The sequence below is a fragment of the Anomaloglossus baeobatrachus genome, chromosome 10 (genome assembly GCF_048569485.1).
Source record: "Anomaloglossus baeobatrachus isolate aAnoBae1 chromosome 10, aAnoBae1.hap1, whole genome shotgun sequence".
NCBI lineage: Eukaryota > Metazoa > Chordata > Amphibia > Anura > Aromobatidae > Anomaloglossus > Anomaloglossus baeobatrachus.
Window position 1 is genome coordinate 184,957,044 of NC_134362.1, and position 18,590 is coordinate 184,975,633.

At 41.8% G+C, this 18,590-nt stretch overlaps 1 protein-coding gene across 3 annotated transcripts in view; it reads right to left on the minus strand.

Moving 5' to 3' along the window:
* The window catches only part of PIEZO1 (piezo type mechanosensitive ion channel component 1 (Er blood group)), a 240,675-nt gene that overhangs the window by 114,690 nt on the left and 107,395 nt on the right, over positions 1 to 18,590 (minus strand). For 2 of the 3 annotated variants that reach the window (XM_075325893.1, XM_075325892.1), the window contains exons 3-7: positions 11,800 to 11,922; positions 11,464 to 11,506; positions 9,118 to 9,283; positions 6,295 to 6,478; positions 5,736 to 5,949 (exon numbers count right to left, since the gene is read on the minus strand). In XM_075325893.1, the coding sequence (XP_075182008.1) occupies positions 5,736 to 5,949; positions 6,295 to 6,478; positions 9,118 to 9,283; positions 11,464 to 11,506; positions 11,800 to 11,922 (730 nt within the window). The remainder of the gene's footprint in view (positions 1 to 5,735; positions 5,950 to 6,294; positions 6,479 to 9,117; positions 9,284 to 11,463; positions 11,507 to 11,799; positions 11,923 to 18,590) is intronic. The other variant, XM_075325894.1, reaches the window with a different exon arrangement.

Here is an 18,590-nt window from a genome sequence, read left to right on the forward strand (position 1 = left end):
GCTGGCTCCTTGCTCTCCTAGCTACAGTACACATCGGGTTAATTAACCCGATGTGTAATGCAGCTACATGTGCAGAGAGCAGGGAGCCGTGCACACTGCTTAGCGCTGGCTCCTTGCTCTCCTAGCTGCTGTACACATCGGGTTAATTAACCCGATGTGTACAGCAGCTACATGTGCAGAGAGCCGGAGCCGGCAGCACAGGCAGCGTGAGAGCTGCGGAGGCTGGTAACTAAGGTAAATATCGGGTAACCACCTTGGTTACCCGATGTTTATCTTGGTTACAGCTTACCTCAGCTGTCAGATGCTGGCTCCTGCTCCCTGCTCGCTTCATTTGTCGCTCTCTCGCTGTCACACACAGCGATCTGTGTGTCACAGTGGGAGAGCGCCTTTGAAGAAAACGAACCAGGGCTGTGTGTAACGAGCAGCGATCTCGCAGCAGGGGCCAGATCGCTGCTCAGTGTCACACACAGCGAGATCGCTAATGAGGTCACTGCTGCGTCACAAAAAGCGTGACTCAGCAGCGATCTCGGCAGCGAGCTCGCTGTGTGTGAAGCACCCCTAAATGTGGCCACGACTAGCCCTTTATGATAACATATCGGAGGAGAGAGAACATCTTACTAGCCAAATCAAACAAGCCTTCATCAGGACAATACCGATATCTCCACCATCTCCTAGCTTTACAATATCCTCCCACAGAATGGCCTACCTCATCATTCGCAGACTATGATCTGCCCAAAGTGTCAACAGAAAGTCAACATTGTGAAGGTCTTCTATTCATACAGCATGAAAAAGACTCATGGAAAGAGGCGTCTGATCATAAGTCAACACCGTAATCGCCTCTTCTAACGATGGACGGTCAACAAAGCGCTACCGAGCCGTATAATGGAGTGAAGGACACACGAAGACCAGAGGTAATGCCGAGTATAAAGACATTAGAAGGCCATTTCTCAGAATGCGGAATCCCCGGTAGTCTGTAATGAAGTGTATACATTATAGTATATACACTAGGATTACATGGTCGCCACTTCATCAATCTGCTGCCTCCAATTACGAGGAAAACAACGCCACTAGCAAAATAGGGTACGAAACTGGAAAGACGCTGGACCTAAAAGGGTCGTCCGATTTGGAAAACCCATTTTCAAAAAATGAAATAGAAAAAATATGAATAATGGCTTCTTCACATTATGCGTTTTTGCCTTCAGTGTATTTTTTGCTACTGAAAAAAAAAGCAATGTTTTACAATAATAGCAAAAGTGACTGAGATTTCTAAAATTCCATGCACATATGTTGTTTTTTCCTTGCAGATTTGAAGCAAAAACTTTTTTTTTTAAGCCTGCAGGATGTCAATTTTTTTATGTTTTTTTTATTTGCATTATTTTTCAGCTACTCTAATGAACACAAATAAACAATTAGAAAGGCATAAGAAAATGGATAAATAATAAATATTATTTTCAATTTTTTAATGCATTTGTTTTCCAAGTGTATTATTAAAAATACAAGAAAAATGCATAAATAATACACAATAAAATGCATTACAAATTGAACATAATTATATTGCACAAGAAAAAAACTGCATAAACAAGTAATAAAAATAAAATGATAATTAGAAGAATAAAATGCATAAAAATGAAATATAATAAATATATTATATAAAAAAAATTCTTGTGTAGTAATACAAGAAAAATGCATAAAAAAATGCATAAAGTGAAGAATAATAATAAATTAATCCATAAGAAAATGCATACAAAATCGATTATAATACACAAGAAAAAACTGCAGAAAATTTTTATATAAAATATAACAAGAAAAATGAATAATAAAAACACACAAGAAAAAAAAATAAATGTGTTTTTTTACCAAATCGCCTTTTTTTTCCCTGTAAAAATGTTAGATGCAAATACTAACCATGTGCACATAGCCTACTGCCAGGATCACAGACCCAACATTCACAGTCTGAGTACGGATAGTGATGTCAGAATCTGCCTCATAGCAATATACGAGACTTTTGAGCTCAGGTTGGGAAACCCAGGATCGGGCATCACGGTCCATACTTGGACCATAAATGAAAGACATGTGAAACTGGCCTTAGAGCTCGAGCACATGGTCATATTTTCAGGTCCAAGTGAGATCAGTCAAAACATCATGTCACACTTCGACCAATGTTATTCTTTGGGGCTGTCCACACATCCAATGTTTTTCCTCGGACTGAGCCAGTTTCAGGGGAAAAAAAAAATTAAAAAAAAACCCCCTAAAACAAAACAAAAACAAAAAAACATGGAGTTCGATCCAATTGTGTCCATGTCAAACATTGAACTGCATACAAATGACCCCGAGCACATGCGCCCCCACTCCGAGGACACGCGCCCCCCTCCCCGAGGACACGCGCCCACCGAGCAGTGTGTGATTAGCAGAATTGATCCAGCTTTCTCGGATGAAAAATAATCCGTTCTTTCACACCTAGAGTGGTTATGTGGCGCCCCTGAGGCTTCAGTCATCACAGAGTATTGCACCCAACATTGGGTGTAATGCTAAACCCGGTTCTTGAGGAGGTCAGTCCCGGTTTCACCACATTTCACACAGATACACACCAGGTTGCCCTCTTCCCACTTCGGACTGAGCTAGGGTCGGGTAATAAAGGGGTTGCAGACAGAGTGGCATTTATAGGATGCCCTCATACAGGGGCCCCAGTCCCACTAGCTTAGAACATAGGAGGGGGGAGGTGCAGCCAGCAGGGGGAGTCAGAAGCCAATACAACAATTAGGGAGTCCTCCAGCAGGAGAGGAATGGAGCAGTCGCATCTTCAGGTGCTCCGGTGGGAAGGAGGAGAAGTTCACAACGGTTGCCGCGGTGAGAGGGATATCTGCTGCCCACGGAACAGACGCCACACAGGACGGCAGGACCCTAGCGAAGATCATACTTCACATTGGTTTTTCAGAATCTGCCTGGACGGGGAAAGTTTCTAGCCTCCCTGACCACACAGCGCCCGACAACACAGTGCCAGAGAGGATCAGGGGCCTCGCATCAAGCCGGACCCCACATCGGAACCGCGGCACCTGCATAGAGGGACAGGAGTACATCTCGTGAAACCCAGGGTCCCCCATAGCTTAAAGCCAGGGGACCCACAGACAGGGTTTTACAAGGAGCAACCCACCGAACACCAAACCGGGCTGATCTCTAAAGGAATTCGGGTTCGACGGAGCCCATCACAGCAAGTGACCGATATTACCTGGGTGAGTGGCACCGTACAAAAGTGAGTAAAACAACCTGGAACCGTAGCCATAGACTGACTATTACCCGTACTGCCGCTCCCCACCACCATTATTACTCCCCTTATCCTCCCCGGGGCATGCTCTACCTGTGGAGAGCGAAACCATCCCTGGCTGCTACCACCATCTGCCCTGGAGGACGGCAACAGCAGCGACGGCCCATTCCCTGGCCGCATACCACGGGTGGCATCACGACATTCACCTCACTATTACCCCCAACATCTCTCCCCTGCCATATTCTGTACGCCTCGGGGCAACGGAGCCGGGCTAGGCCGCCCATGACCGCGACAGTCAACGGCCCAGGTTAAACCCCACCTGCCCCGTGGGGCGCTACAGTTACAAAGGACACTCCTCATTCATGTGTTCTACAATAACTTAAAGCTTCCATGGGCGCTGGGTAATGCTCAATATTTCCTGTGGTGGCGCTACAGAGGAACTGAACACCTGGTGCCAGATTCACCCACACATACCATCAAATGGAAGCCCCAGATCATTCTCATGGAGCCCTATACAAAGGTCCTTTTTCACAAAGACCACAAATACAGCAAGCCAGTTGACGCTCAGTTAGCTCTACTTACATGGAGCAAACTGTGGATGTGGAGGATAGTCACTAGGTGTGTTCATTTCCATACAGTTTGCACTGCTGCCAGTAATAAGTCTTTGCTCATATAAGGGGAATGTGTTACCAACAGTGATTTTTACGTCTTGCAAAATAGTTGCCATCTATGACCATCAAGTATTTGCTCGTTTCTCGGAGGATTGCTTGGTAGATTTTTATTGGAAATGCTCGGAAACGAGTGCTACAATGAACCTTCATTTGACCGATATTAAAAGGACCTTAGCAAAAATGGACTAGTCAGAGTAGACAAAACGAGTCAGGTGAGATAGCCAACGATTTCAATGTGCAGCAAATTTAATCTTGAGACTAGTACCCCATTTTGGTTCATCTCGGTTGGATACGTGTGGTCCTTTACCTTTCACTGTGAAGATGCCCCCAAAGTCTTGAAGATTGCTCACATGTATCACACCAAGAGGAAACCAATATTGTATTAGTTTCCTTCCACAGCCCACAAACACGCGAACAAGTTTAGATGCGGATGCCTACGAGGCATGTCATGAAAGAGGAAAACCATAAAAAAAAAAAAGGAAAATGTTTCTACTGTGTGTAACTAGACAACTAAAAGAAAAAGTAACACTGGATGATATACAGTATAGTAGAAACTGCTGAAAGCCTTGTAAAAAAAAAGTTACGGTAATAATATTGTGATAACATGCCGTGGCGTTCTAATCCACTAAGCCATAAAATGACGGCTTTTTGTAGAACTTGTTAACAAGACGTAGCACATGATGGAGAAGGGCTCAGTTATGATTTCAAAATGATTGATCTTGTAAAAATGATCCCGACGGATGGAGAAATAACCGTATAGGCAATAAAATGCTGCATTTTCTAATGTCTTCTCATGCCATAAACAGGACTGGTTCCAAAGAGATTCACTAGACGTCTTGTGCGAAAAGATATTTACAAACCTTGTGACATACAAATAAAGCATTGTTCACACCAGCATCAAAGAAAAGGCTCCTATACATGAGATTTAAAGAGGACCTACCACCAGGATTTTCCTATATAAACTAAAGCCAGTGCTGTACTGGCGCTATCGTGCTGATTCTATACATACGTTTAGTTGTGAGATTAGATGTATAGTTTCTGAAATACAGGCAAGTAAAGTTTGTGAAATGCACTGTTATTTGATTGATAGCAGCTACAGAATATCGAATAGGTGGGTCGGGTTTTGCTAGTTATTCCCACCTCTATCTGCCTGGCCTTCCTCCTCCCTGTAATAGCAGAGACAGAGGGAGGAAGGACAGGTAGACAAACAGGGGCGGGAATAACTAGCAAAGCCCGGCCCACCTATTCGATATTCTGTAGCTGCTATCAATCAAATAACAGTGCATTTCACAAACTTTACTTGCCTGTATTTCAGAAACTATACATCCGATCTCAGAACTAAAGGTATGTATAGAATCAGTATGATAGCGCCAGTATAGCACTGGCTTTAGTTTATATAGGAAAATCCTGGTGGTTGGTCCTCTTTAACTGGCTAAACATCTAATGTGTGTGACCCAACTCCCACGATACGATGCCCCTCTTCTCCATGCTGACCTGAGTATTCGGGAGCACTGAGAATTGGGAGAGAAATGGTCTAAGGTGGCAGATGTAGACCATGAGGCCCGGCCTTGGTTAGCTTATCCCCTTTCACAATGAGTTGTGAGAATGTGCACAGACCCCTTTACGAAAATTAGAATGGTTTGCCAAGGGTCAATAGTGTGAATAGACTATTAGATGTCCAGCAATCGCTTCTATGAAGAACATCAGTAATCATCTATGGAGCTGGTTGGTCAACGTAACCAAGCGCCAAGTGTGTGTCGAAGCTTAGGAGAAGTTTGGAGATTGTCCACAATGGCACGTACCTTGCCCACAGCTCTGCCGGAGGGAAGAAATTCTGAATGAATGGAGCTTGGTAACCGTACAGACAGATGATGTGACCGCCGGCGAAAAAGCCAACCATGACACTGAGGGTGTTTAATCCCACGTGGCTGATGGGGAAGTGGCAAGCCCACCAGGTGCACAGTCCGACAAAGACTAAGTAATACACAGCGGAAAAACCAGATGGCACGGTGATGCCTACAAGAAAAAACAGGGTACTTATTAACACCATTCTTAGGCTATTGGTCCATACAGTTTGTCGAGGAGTTTTTGGAAGTGGATAATCCAAATGCTCCTCAAAAACTTGGCGGTTATGTTGTGAAAATCTGCATAAAGGCTCAATGTCCAAATACCCTTAAAGAGGGGAACTGCTTCTTGGACTAGTCACCCCGGTCAACTATTCAAAGTAGGTTTTCTATGAAACACAATCAAATATATAGGGGTCTGCATGCCTGTGGTTCAAGCAGCATAACTCTCCGATCAGGTTCCCGTCTGGTTAAAACGGGCACTACCATAATGTGCCCAATAGTGCCGCCTCATTACCTGCCAATGCCAGCAGCAAGAGAGCCAACGACTTCCCCACGGCTTCCAATAGTTTATGGGCAGCTTCTTTGATCCGTGAGGCCAGCACCCCATCCTGCGGAGACATCTGAATATCCTCATTGTCTTCTTCGTCCTCTTGGTCTTCATCTTCAGTCACTTCTGCATGGTCTTCCTCTTCCACCTGCTAAGAGAAAAAGATGGATGAGACAGTCTTTTTTTGGGAGGGGGGTTCTAAGCTTTGGAGCGAATTATAATCGACAAGTGCAAAATTGATGAAACAACAGACGTCAAAAAAAATGGTCAAACATCATCGCCTGGAAAGAGGTCAACCAAGTAACAAATGAATTGGGCCACTAATCCGGATGTCCTTTTTGCATTTTGATAGAATAAGCGCATTCAAATAAGTTGATCGCCATCTATCCTGCAGATGGGAACCTAAAGGATCATTGCTAAACTTGGAGAATACCCTAAAAATGCAAATTTTCACTGCAGCACCCCCAAAAAAAGACTTTGAAGTATAGGCTTTATTATTTTACCAGGGGTAAACATGTGGAATCAGAAGGGGTTGTCTTAGTAGTGGACAACCCTTTCTGATTATACAGAGTTCCCCTTGGTAAAATAATAAAGCCTATACTCACCTCCCGTACCGATGCCCTGCCGGCATTGTCAAGGTTCACGTGGAGCCCCTCGACCAATCAGCACCGGCTTCCTTCTCTCTGCCTTCGGACAAATCGAACAATCAAGAGGAAGTGAACACAACCGCGGCTCTCACTTCCTGTTGCTTAACTAGTTTGGTCTGAAGGCGGGGAGAAGGAAGCTGGCGTTGATTGGAACCCCACGTGAGCCCGGACATCGCTGGAACGGCACCGGTACAGGAGAAGAGTATAGGCTTTATTATTTTACCTGGGGGGAAAACATATTTAAATTTACATGCAGCACTCCAAAAGGGGATGTTAAAGATGTTGTCCACTGCTAGGATAATGCCTTCTGATTCCACATTTCCCGAGGTAAAAGAATAAAGTCTATACACCCCTCCCATACCGGCGCCCTGTCGGCAGTGTCTGGGCTCACGTGGGGTTGTGACGTCATGCGAGTCCCTCATCCAAACAGCGCTGTCTTCCTCCTCCCCGCCTTCGGACGAAACGAACAATCAACAGGAAGTGAACACAGTTGCGGCTCTCACTTCCTGTTGATTAACTCGTTTGGTCCTAAGGTGGGGAGAAGGAAGCCGGCACTGATTGGAACCCCATGTGAGCCTGAAACAGCACCAGTATGGGAGGAGAGAATAGGCTTTATTATTTTACCTGGGGGAAACATGTTTCAAATTTACATGCAGCACCCCAAAAGAGGACGTTAAAGGGGTTGTCTACTACTAGGACAACCCCTTCTGACTTCATGTTTCCCCCGGGTAAAATAAAAAAAAACATATACTCACCTCCCATACTGGCGCCCTGCCAGTGGTGTCCAGGCTCACATGGGGTTGTGACGTCACACGAGCCCAGTGTCCAATCAACGCTGACTTCTTTATATCTGCCTTCGGACCAAACGAACAATCAACAGGAAGTGAACGCAGCCGCAGCTCTCACTTCCTGTTGATTTACTCGTTTGGTCCGAAGGCTGGGAGAAGCAAGTTGGCCCTGATTGGATGAGGGACTCGCATGACATAACATCCCTACGAGAGCCCGGATACCGCTGGTACGGAAGGCGAGAATTGGCTTTATTATTTTATCTGGGGGACGTATTTATAATCAGAAGGGTTTTCCTAGTAGTGGACAACCCCTTTAAGGAATCAATAGTCTTCCGGCCAATTACACAGATGTTCCGAGTCCTCCATCATGCCAAGGTCTGGATAATAAATAAGAAACCCAAATTTGCTTAAATGGTGCTTGAAAGAAAGCAGGAAATTAAGGAATAATCCCTAGGCTGAAAAGTCAACACCCCGGCGTGTACGTACAGATTCTAGCACACCGCACTATGCCAACATTATTACATTGTCAGGACGAAACAAGCCCGAGCCACAGAAGCTTCCATTCTTCTCCGATATGATGATAATGTCTCTGGGTTTGCGATCCGCTCAGTTTTTGGCTTATTCTGGGCCTAAGTGAATTTCCAGCGCCCTTCAGTCACACAATACACATCTGCCGGTCACGGGTCTAATTCCACTCTGGCGCCTCCTTAGAACTCCAAGTCCTGACCCAATGTGAACGGAGCCAAATCACCATAGCATCGTACCCTCGAGCGGGATATTCTTTTAAGAGACGTTAACAGAAAAGTATATAGATTTGTGGATTGCATACAGTTAAGAGATTACAACATCTGCAAATACCGAACAGCCGGGGTGAAGGGTTACGGGCGGTAAGGGTGGTCACGTGGCCGGCACAGCTGGTTGTGCCAACCTTGTGCTGCCAACATCAATGTAAACAAAAAAAAACTGGCTGGGAGTTGTGCCGGACATCTCAGCACATGCATGGAGGGTGGGGGCAGTGGAAAATGTAGGGGAGAGGAAACAGAAGGGGGGTTAGATAGGAGAGAAGGGAACAGTCGAAAATGAAATATGACATGAAAACAAATATAACCGTAAAGGAACGAGTTAAGTAAACACAATCCCACGTATAACCCGATCCCGGTGTAGACAAGCTGTAGCTGCCGAGAACAGAGGATGGTTAATAAATCAGGACCTGGGGGTGTAGAAAATTATATGGTATGGAAAAGGTTGGTATAAAAACCCCTGGAGAAGTGAGGTTACAGGAAGTGCGCGGGCGTAATAGACACACACAGCAACACCACAGCCCTGCCAGCTCTTATTCTGGCCACCGGTCCCACCTGCTCTGGAAGGTCTGCTGATCTGCTCAGTCTCTCACGGGGTGGTGGGCTCTTCGGTCGTCGGGTCAAACGGTTGCACAAGCCAAGGCAGATTGCTGACACTAGGAACATGCCGAAATCTGGGGACACCATCCGGACTGTGTTGGGAATGTCGTAGATATCCAACCTAGACCAAAGGAAGAGGTATGGTTATAGAGGATGAACCAAAAAAAATGTATGCCCTATCCACAGGAAGAGGGAGAACATTCAGATTGCCACCGATCCGGAGGACTCTGAAGAGCCCCGTGTGAGCGGAGCAATGATCGATCATCTGTACCTCTGCCTCATTCATTCTATACATTCTAGCGCCAATAAGAAAGATTGTTGATTAATAAATTCTTTTATTCCATAGGTCAACGCGTTTCAGGGATCTAGTCCCCTTCTTCAGGAGCAAGCAAGAATCAACAATATTGTTGATTCTTGCTTGGTCCAGAAGAAGGGGATTGAATCCCTGAAACGCATTGACTTACGGAATAAAATAATTTATTATTAAATCAACAATCTTTCTCATTGGCGCTAGTGCGGCGTTACCCCCGCTTCCCCTCTCCAGCACCGAATATTAACCCATGTGGGGCTGTGGCAGCCACCATCATCTTTTAAGCCTTCATAGGAGTGGTGACTTTCACAACCTTACTAGGTTAGGGTTACCTCATATACACCACTATTTTTAATCTGGTAAGACCGTATTTGCGCTCTCTATCCCTAGCCTTCATTCATTCTAAACGGGAGAGCCAAAAGACCAGCCGAATTCTGTGCAGAGCGATCTCCGGTGCTCCCATGGAGAATGACTGGAGCGGAGGTGCGCAAGATCAACCACCATGATGTGCTTCAGAGCCCCATTTCTAGGGTTCACTGGAGGTCCGAGAGGTCAGAACCCAACTATATTTGGAAGTAATGTCCTCTCCTATGGGTAGGGGATAGCTTCCAAACTTTGTACAGTCCCTTTAAGCCACAGAATGAAAAGACTGGAGATGCGCAAGATCGACCACCATGAAACATTTCATAGCCCTATTTCTTGGGATCACTAGAGGTCCCAGCAGGCAGAACCCCACTATTTTGGGAGGCAATACCCTCTCCTATGGAACAGGGATAGTTTCCAAACTTTACAAAATCAATGGAACGGAGGTCAACAAGATTAAACCACCATGAAAAGCTTCAGAGCCGCATTTTCCGGGATCGCTGGAAGTCTCAGATCAGAACCCCACTATATTGGGAGACAATACCCTCTCCTATGGAACAGGGATAGCTTCCAAACCTCATGGAATGAATGGAGCAGAGGTCAACAAGATCAACCACCATGAAGAGCTTCAGAGCCCCATTTCTCGGGATCGCTGGAGGTCTGAGCGATCAGAACCCCATTATATTTTGAGATAATGCCCTCTCTTGTGGATTGGGGATGGTTTCCAAACTTTGTACACTCCCTTGTAAACCATAAAATGAATGGAGCCGAGGTGCACAAGATCAACCACCATGAAGTGCTCCAGAACCCCCATTTCTCGGGATCGATGGAAGTCGAATCGGTCAGAACCCCACTATATTGGGAGGTAAATCCTCTCCTGTGGATAGGGGATAGCTTCTAAACTTTGTACAATCCTTTTAAACCACAGAATGAATGGAGCGCAGGTGCACAAGATCGACCACCATGATGAGAATCAGAGGTTCATTTCTTGGGATCGTTGGTACAGAACCCCACTATATTGGGAGACAGTACCCTCTCTTGTGGCTAGGGGATAGCTTCCATTCTTTGTAGAAGACTGAATGGGGCGGAGGTGCGCAAGATCGACCACCATGATGCGCTTCAGAGCCCCATTTGTCGGGAACAATGGAGGTCCCAGTGAACAAGAACCTCACTATAATGGTAGACCATACCCTCTCCTGTGGATAGGGGATAGCTTTCAAACTTTGTACCAACCCTTTAAACAAGGCACAGACAAGCATTAGGCATCTTAACCCCTTAACTGGTGAGGTGGGGTTTGCCACAACCCAGGGAAATTTCCCTGGAGTGTGGCAAACCCCACCTCACCAGCTGAGGGTTAAGTAATACCATATTGCACCAGATCTGGACCTAAAATTGTTTTTATCTAGATTGTATGATAATCTGGACATGAGCACTCCAAGGAATAATCATTCCAGGCTATGCTGGCTCCGTACACGGTTACATCCACCCCTCATTGGTTGGGGCGTCAGACCCCTACCGATATTGATATTTATTCCCTTTCCTTAGGATACGTTATCAATAACCAAAATTGTGGACAATCCCTGTAAAGTGCATTTTTTTGGTGGGTTAGCCAAACATTATGTACGTACCTTGTGACACCCATATGGCGAGCAAGAACTTCCCAGTCACTGCCTGGAAAAAAAAAAGTAAAAAAAAGTCAGCACAAAAATAAGGTTTAGTTTACAAAGACCTCGAATCTGTAGAGTTGTCCTCACGTGATGAGATATTACCGACACTCCTATGCTGTGGAGTGTTGAAGTTACAGCTATGACATTTTTCCAAAATCTTGCAGAGACAATGCATTTTACAGACCCAATAACTAACCAATTACATTATCTAGATAAAAATAAATAAATAAATAAAAATAAATAAAAAAAAAAAAATAAAAAAAAAAAAAAAAATCACACAACCCTCACAGTACGTACAGTTGTGTCCTAGTAGGTCATCCAGTCCCGGCACTGTGTGGAGGCAGAGTTGGAATATGAAGTGTGAACAGAGGAAGAGGATGCTGACGGCCAGCAGAGATTTCAGCAGTCGGCCTGTATGACCTGCGGGGAAAAAGAAAACGGTAACTAAGCCCATAATACTGGCGTTATACAATATAGTAATAATAAAAAAAAATTAAATTGTCATGGAGCTGAAAAGATCAAAACAAGTCAATACCTGTTTAAGCTGAGGACTTGTCCAGTTCAATATCCTGGACAAGTCCTCAGCTTAAAGAGGAATCACACAGTGTTCCAACTTTTAAGTACATCGGATATCACTTTCTGCCTTAGTAAAAACCAATATGGCTACCGAGTTATTTGGATGGCCACACAGATTTTCCTAGTAGGCAATTTGGAAACATTAAACCGCCAAAACGGACTCCTTAACACGGACAGCTCTCATGCAACCCCAAATCATGACCCTCCACCACCATGCCTGACTGTAGGCATGACACACTTGTCTTTGTCCTCTTCACCTGGTTGTCACCACACACACACACACACACACACACACAAACACACACACACACCTGAACCAAATAAATTTATTTTGGTCCCCTCACGACACAGGACTGTTCCAGTAGTCCATGTGCTTAGCCTGCTTATCTTCAGCAAACTATTTTCAGCTTTCTTGTGCATTATCTTTAGAAGAGGCTTCCTTCTGGGGCAACAGCCATGCAGACCACTATGATGCAGTGTGCGGCATAGGGTCTGAGCACTGACAGGAGGACCCTCACTCCTGTAACCTCTGCAGTATGTGACGTATGGTCTGAGCACTGACCGGAGGATCCCCTCCCCCAACCCTGTAACCTTTGTAGTGTGCGGCGTAGGGTATGAGCAATGACAGGCGGACCCCCAATCCCTGTAACCTCTGCAGTGTGTGGCCAGTGTGCGGCCTATGGTCTAAGCACTGACAGGTGGACCCCCCAACCCTGTAACCTCTACAGCAATGCTGGCAGCATTCATACGCATATTCTGAAAAGATGACCTCTGGATATGACGCTGAGCACTCCTCTTCTGTGGTCAACCATGGCGAGGCCTGTGCTCAATGGATCCTGTCTTGTTATACCGCTGTATGGTCTTGGCCACTGTGCTGCAGCTCAGTGTCAGGGTGCTGGCAATATTCTTATAGCCTCAGCCATCTTTATATAAAGTAATTCATTTTTTTTTTAAGCTCCTCAGAGCATTCTTTCCCATGTTGAATGTCCAGACACCAGTATGAGAGCGTGTGTGAGCGATAACCCCAAATGTAACACACCTGCCCTCCATTCTCACCTGACACCTTGTAACACTAATGAGTCACATGAGACCAGGAAGGGAAAAGGCTAATTGGGCACAATTTAGTTATTTTCACTTAGGGTTGTACTCAATTTTATGGCTGTGCGTTGAGTTATTTAGAGGGCACCACATTTATACTTATACAAGCTGCACACTGACACTGTACATTGTATCAAAGGGTCAGCTCTTCAGTGTTGTCCCATGAAAAGATATAATAAAATATTTACAAAAATGCAAGGGGTGTACTCACTTTTGTGATATACTGTATCTATCAAGACTGGCGTGATTTTAAATAGAAAATAAAAAGTATATAATATATATATATATATATATGGTATATATATATATATATATATATATATATATATATGGTATATATATGGTATATATATATATATATATATATATATATATATATATATGGTATATATATATATGGTATATATATATATATATATGGTATATATATATATATATATATATATATATATGGTATATATATATATGGTATATATATATATATATATATATATATATGGTATATATATATATATATATGGTATATATATATATATATATATATATGGTATATATATATATATATATATATATGGTATATATATATATATATATATATATATATATATATATATATATATATATATATATATATATATATATATATATATATATATATATATATATATATATATATATATATATATATATATATATATATATATATATATATAAATAAATATATTAGTGTTCAATCATTAATTTTTTATTTTATAAGGGTAAATAAAATAGATAGGAAGGTGCAAAACAAAATTTAATTATATTCAATTCAATTATATTCCTTTATTTTTTTTTCTAATGGAAATGTGCTCATTTCCAAGGAAGGACAGCCTTTCTATGAATGTAAATGAGGATTGTGTGCAGAGTCACAATTATTAGTTATTATTTTAAGCCTTTTCTTTAAAGTGTGAAAAGCAATAAGTCGCTAATAGGAGCATAAAGTATCAATTTTGTGCCATGAACCAGTAATATTTTTTTCCAGTAAATGCTTTGAAATCCTGCGGAATTACGGGAATAATAATATAATGGTGTAAAAATCGCGTAACAGGCACGGATAATTGCGCAGAGTCTACAAATGGCACAAGTGTAGGATTTACTTCAGTCACACGACTATTAGCCAGAATTATGGAGGCCTAATGGATCGGTCTGTTATGGGGTTGGAAAAGAATAATGCATTGTTTTGCAATAATATATATTTATTAGAATATACGCTGTTTACTGCAAAAATTTTAAGTCATAACAGGTCTAGCAAAAAAAAAAAAAAAAAAGAAAAACCTTATATATTTTTATATTATTATATACTTTATTTTTTTTAAAATATATATATATTATATATATATATATATATATATATATATATATATATATATATATATATATATATATATATATATATATATATATACACACATGCATACATACATACATACACTTTTTTTTTTTTTTTGCTAGACCTTTGAATTAAAAAAATGTTGCACTAAACACATAATATAAATAAAATATTATAATTTTTTTATTATAATAATATATTTTAGGTGTATAGTGCAAACATGTTTTAATTCAAAATTGTAGCACAAAAATAAAATATATACATACTAATATTTATATTATAAAAAAATATATATTTTTTTTGCTAAAACTTTGAATTAACAAATTTTGCAATGAACACAAAATAATAAAATAAAATTTATATATAAAATATGACATGTTTTATATACACAAAAAAAAACAAAACAAAAAAAAAACCCCAATAAACTTGAGCTAGTATTTGAAAAGTGTCAGTCTTTTTTCTACCAGATGACCCTACTGTCAGCCACCTGTGTGTTCTAAATGTGCGACCATGGTCTGCAGTGTCTCTCATTGAGCAGATCTGGGATGTCATTGGTCAGCAAAAGGAGCTGCCAGCAGTGGATCTTGAGGATTTGCCAAAGTGTATTTAGCACGGCAGAACATTCCTCAGATGACCATTAATAATCTCACAGATCGCAGCCGAGGCTGAAAGTGTCAGGATTTCAGCACGTGGCGCTCATACTCCAGACTAAATAAACTGAGATGTTTTGAAAGTTTTGTTTCCATTTTATCACTAACTAAAAGGTCTAGCGATAGTGAAATTGTCATATATTATATTACTATATATATATATATAGTAATATAATATATATACACACACTATATATATAGTAATATATTATATTATATAGTAGTATATATATATAGTAATATATATATATATATATATATATATATATATATATATTATATATATATATATATATCACACACACACACATATAGGCAAACACATATATATATATACACATATACACACACACACACAAACATATATTATATATTATATACACACACACACACACACACACACATATACACACACACACACACACATACATATATATATATACACACACACACACACACACACATATATATACACATATATACACACACACACACACACACACACATACAGTCAGGGCCAGAAATATTTGGACAGTGACACAAGTTTTGTTATTTTAGCTGTTTACAAAAACATGTTCAGAAATACAATTCTATATATAATATGGGCTGAAAGTGCACACTCCCAGCTGCAATATGAGAGTTTTCACATCCAAATCGGAGAAAGGGTTTAGGAATCATAGCTCTGTAATGCATAGCCTCCTCTTTTTCAAGGGACCAAAAGTAATTGGACAAGGGACTCTAAGGGCTGCAATTAACTCTGAAGGCGTCTCCCTCGTTAACCTGTAATCAATGAAGTAGTTAAAAGGTCTGGGGTTGATTACAGGTGTGTGGTTTTGCATTTGGAAGCTGTTGCTGTGACCAGACAACATGCGGTCTAAGGAACTCTCAATTGAGGTGAAGCAGAACATCCTGAGGCTGAAAAAAAAAAGAAAAAATCCATCAGAGAGATAGCAGACATGCTTGGAGTAGCAAAATCAACAGTCGGGTACATTCTGAGAAAAAAGGAATTGACTGGTGAGCTTGGGAACTCAAAAAGGCCTGGGCGTCCACGGATGACAACAGTGGTGGATGATCGCCGCATACTTTCTTTGGTGAAGAAGAACCCGTTCACATCATCAACTGAAGTCCAGAACACTCTCAGTGAAGTAGGTGTATCTGTCTCTAAGTCAACAGTAAAGAGAAGACTCCATGAAAGTAAATACAAAGGGTTCACATCTAGATGCAAACCATTCATCAATTCAGAAAATAGACAGGCCAGAGTTACATTTGCTGAAAAACACCTCATGAAGCCAGCTCAGTTCTGGAAAAGTATTCTATGGACAGATGAGACAAAGATCAACCTGTACCAGAATGATGGGAAGAAAAAAGTTTGGAGAAGAAAGGGAACGGCACATGATCCAAGGCACACCACATCCTCTGTAAAACATGGTGGAGGCAACGTGATGGCATGGGCATGCATGGCTTTCAATGGCACTGGGTCACTTGTGTTTATTGATGACATAACAGCAGACAAGAGTAGCCGGATGAATTCTGAAGTGTACCGGGATATACTTTCAGCCCAGATTCAGCCAAATGCCGCAAAGTTGAGCGGACGGCGCTTCATAGTACAGATGGACAATGACCCCAAGCATACAGCCAAAGCTACCCAGGAGTTCATGAGTGCAAAAAAGTGGAACATTCTGCAATGGCCAAGTCAATCACCAGATCTTAACCCAATTGAGCATGCATTTCACTTGCTCAAATCCAGACTTAGGACGGAAAGACCCATAAACAAGCAAGACCTGAAGGCTACGGCTGTAAAGGCCTGGCAAAGCATTAAGAAGGAGGAAACCCAGCGTTTGGTGATGTCCATGGGTTCCAGACTTAAGGCAGTGATTGCCTCCAAAGGATTCGCAACAAAATATTGAAAATAAAAATATTTTGTTTGGGTTTGGTTTATTTGTCCAATTACTTTTGACCTCCTAAAATGTGGAGTGTTTGTAAAGAAATGTGACAATTCCTACAATTTCTATCAGATATTTTTGTTCAAACCTTCAAATTAAACGTTACAATCTGCACTTGAATTCTGTTGTAGAGGTTTCATTTCAAATCCAATGTGGTGGCATGCAGAGCCCAACTCGCCAAAATTGTGTCACTGTCCAAAGATTTCTGGACCTAACTGTATATACACACACACACACACACACATGCTACATGCATGCATGCATGCATACACACACACACAAACAAACTACATACACAGTACATACAAACAGTACATACACACACACACAAACTACATACACAGTACACACACACACACACACATAGTACATACACATACACAGTACATACATATACAAACTAAAGACATGCTTGTGCAATCTATCAACAGATGGAAAGGGTTAAAATGTTCATTCTACAGTATAAAAAGGGTCTCTAATGCAAAAGCATGCAAACATTTCACAGGACGCAACATTTACAACTAAATGTGTGAGAAATTAACATGGCGCTTGGGATTTAACCACAGGAAGCAAAAAATATAGACAATGTGGAGACTGGTTCATATCCCAATGAGAACAACTGTAATGCACATTAATTGCATGTTGGCAAAATCAGTGAAGAGTAATGGAAAACTGCTTTATTTACAAATAACTAAGGAACAGTAGAAACTGAGGCAGCAACGGAGCCAGCGCCGGGGCTGTGGAGGGAACGTTTAGGAAGTTTCCTAAAAGAGGATAACCCCTTTAGGTGTTATGGCCTATTCAGATATCCAATGTTTCAATGAGAAGCAAGACACTAGGATAAGGTCCCATCAAAGAAATGTCACCTTGCCGTGGTTGATGGGCTCACAGGATTTAGTCCAGGAGAGGAATGACATTAGGATTGGGTCCCATCAAAGAAAGGTCACCTTGCCGTGGTGATGGCCTCACAGGATTTAATCCAGTAGAGGCATGACACTAGGATAAGGTCCCATCAAAGAAAGGTCACCTTGCCATGGTTGATGGGCTCAATGATTTAGTGCAGGAGAGGCATGACACTAGGATTGGGTCCCATCAAAGAAAGGTCACCTTGCTGTTGTTGATGGCCTCACATGATTTAATCCAGTAGAGCCACGACACTAGCATTGGTTCCCATCCAAGAAAAGTCACCTTGGCATGGTGATGGGCTCAATGATTTGCCCAACTCTATGAAAAGAAATAAATTCTATATAGCATTATGCAGATATTCCATGTTTGCATATGTCTTGGTGCTTACAGAGGCTGCTGTATCCTTTTGTTTGCATTTCCGTTGAATACTAAGCATAGCCACCAAGTACAGTAGTAAATTATCAGCCCTACTAGAAGAATTATGGCTGCCGACTCCTAACATGCCAGGAAAGGTTTTAAAATAGTAAAATGGTTATAAACTAAGGT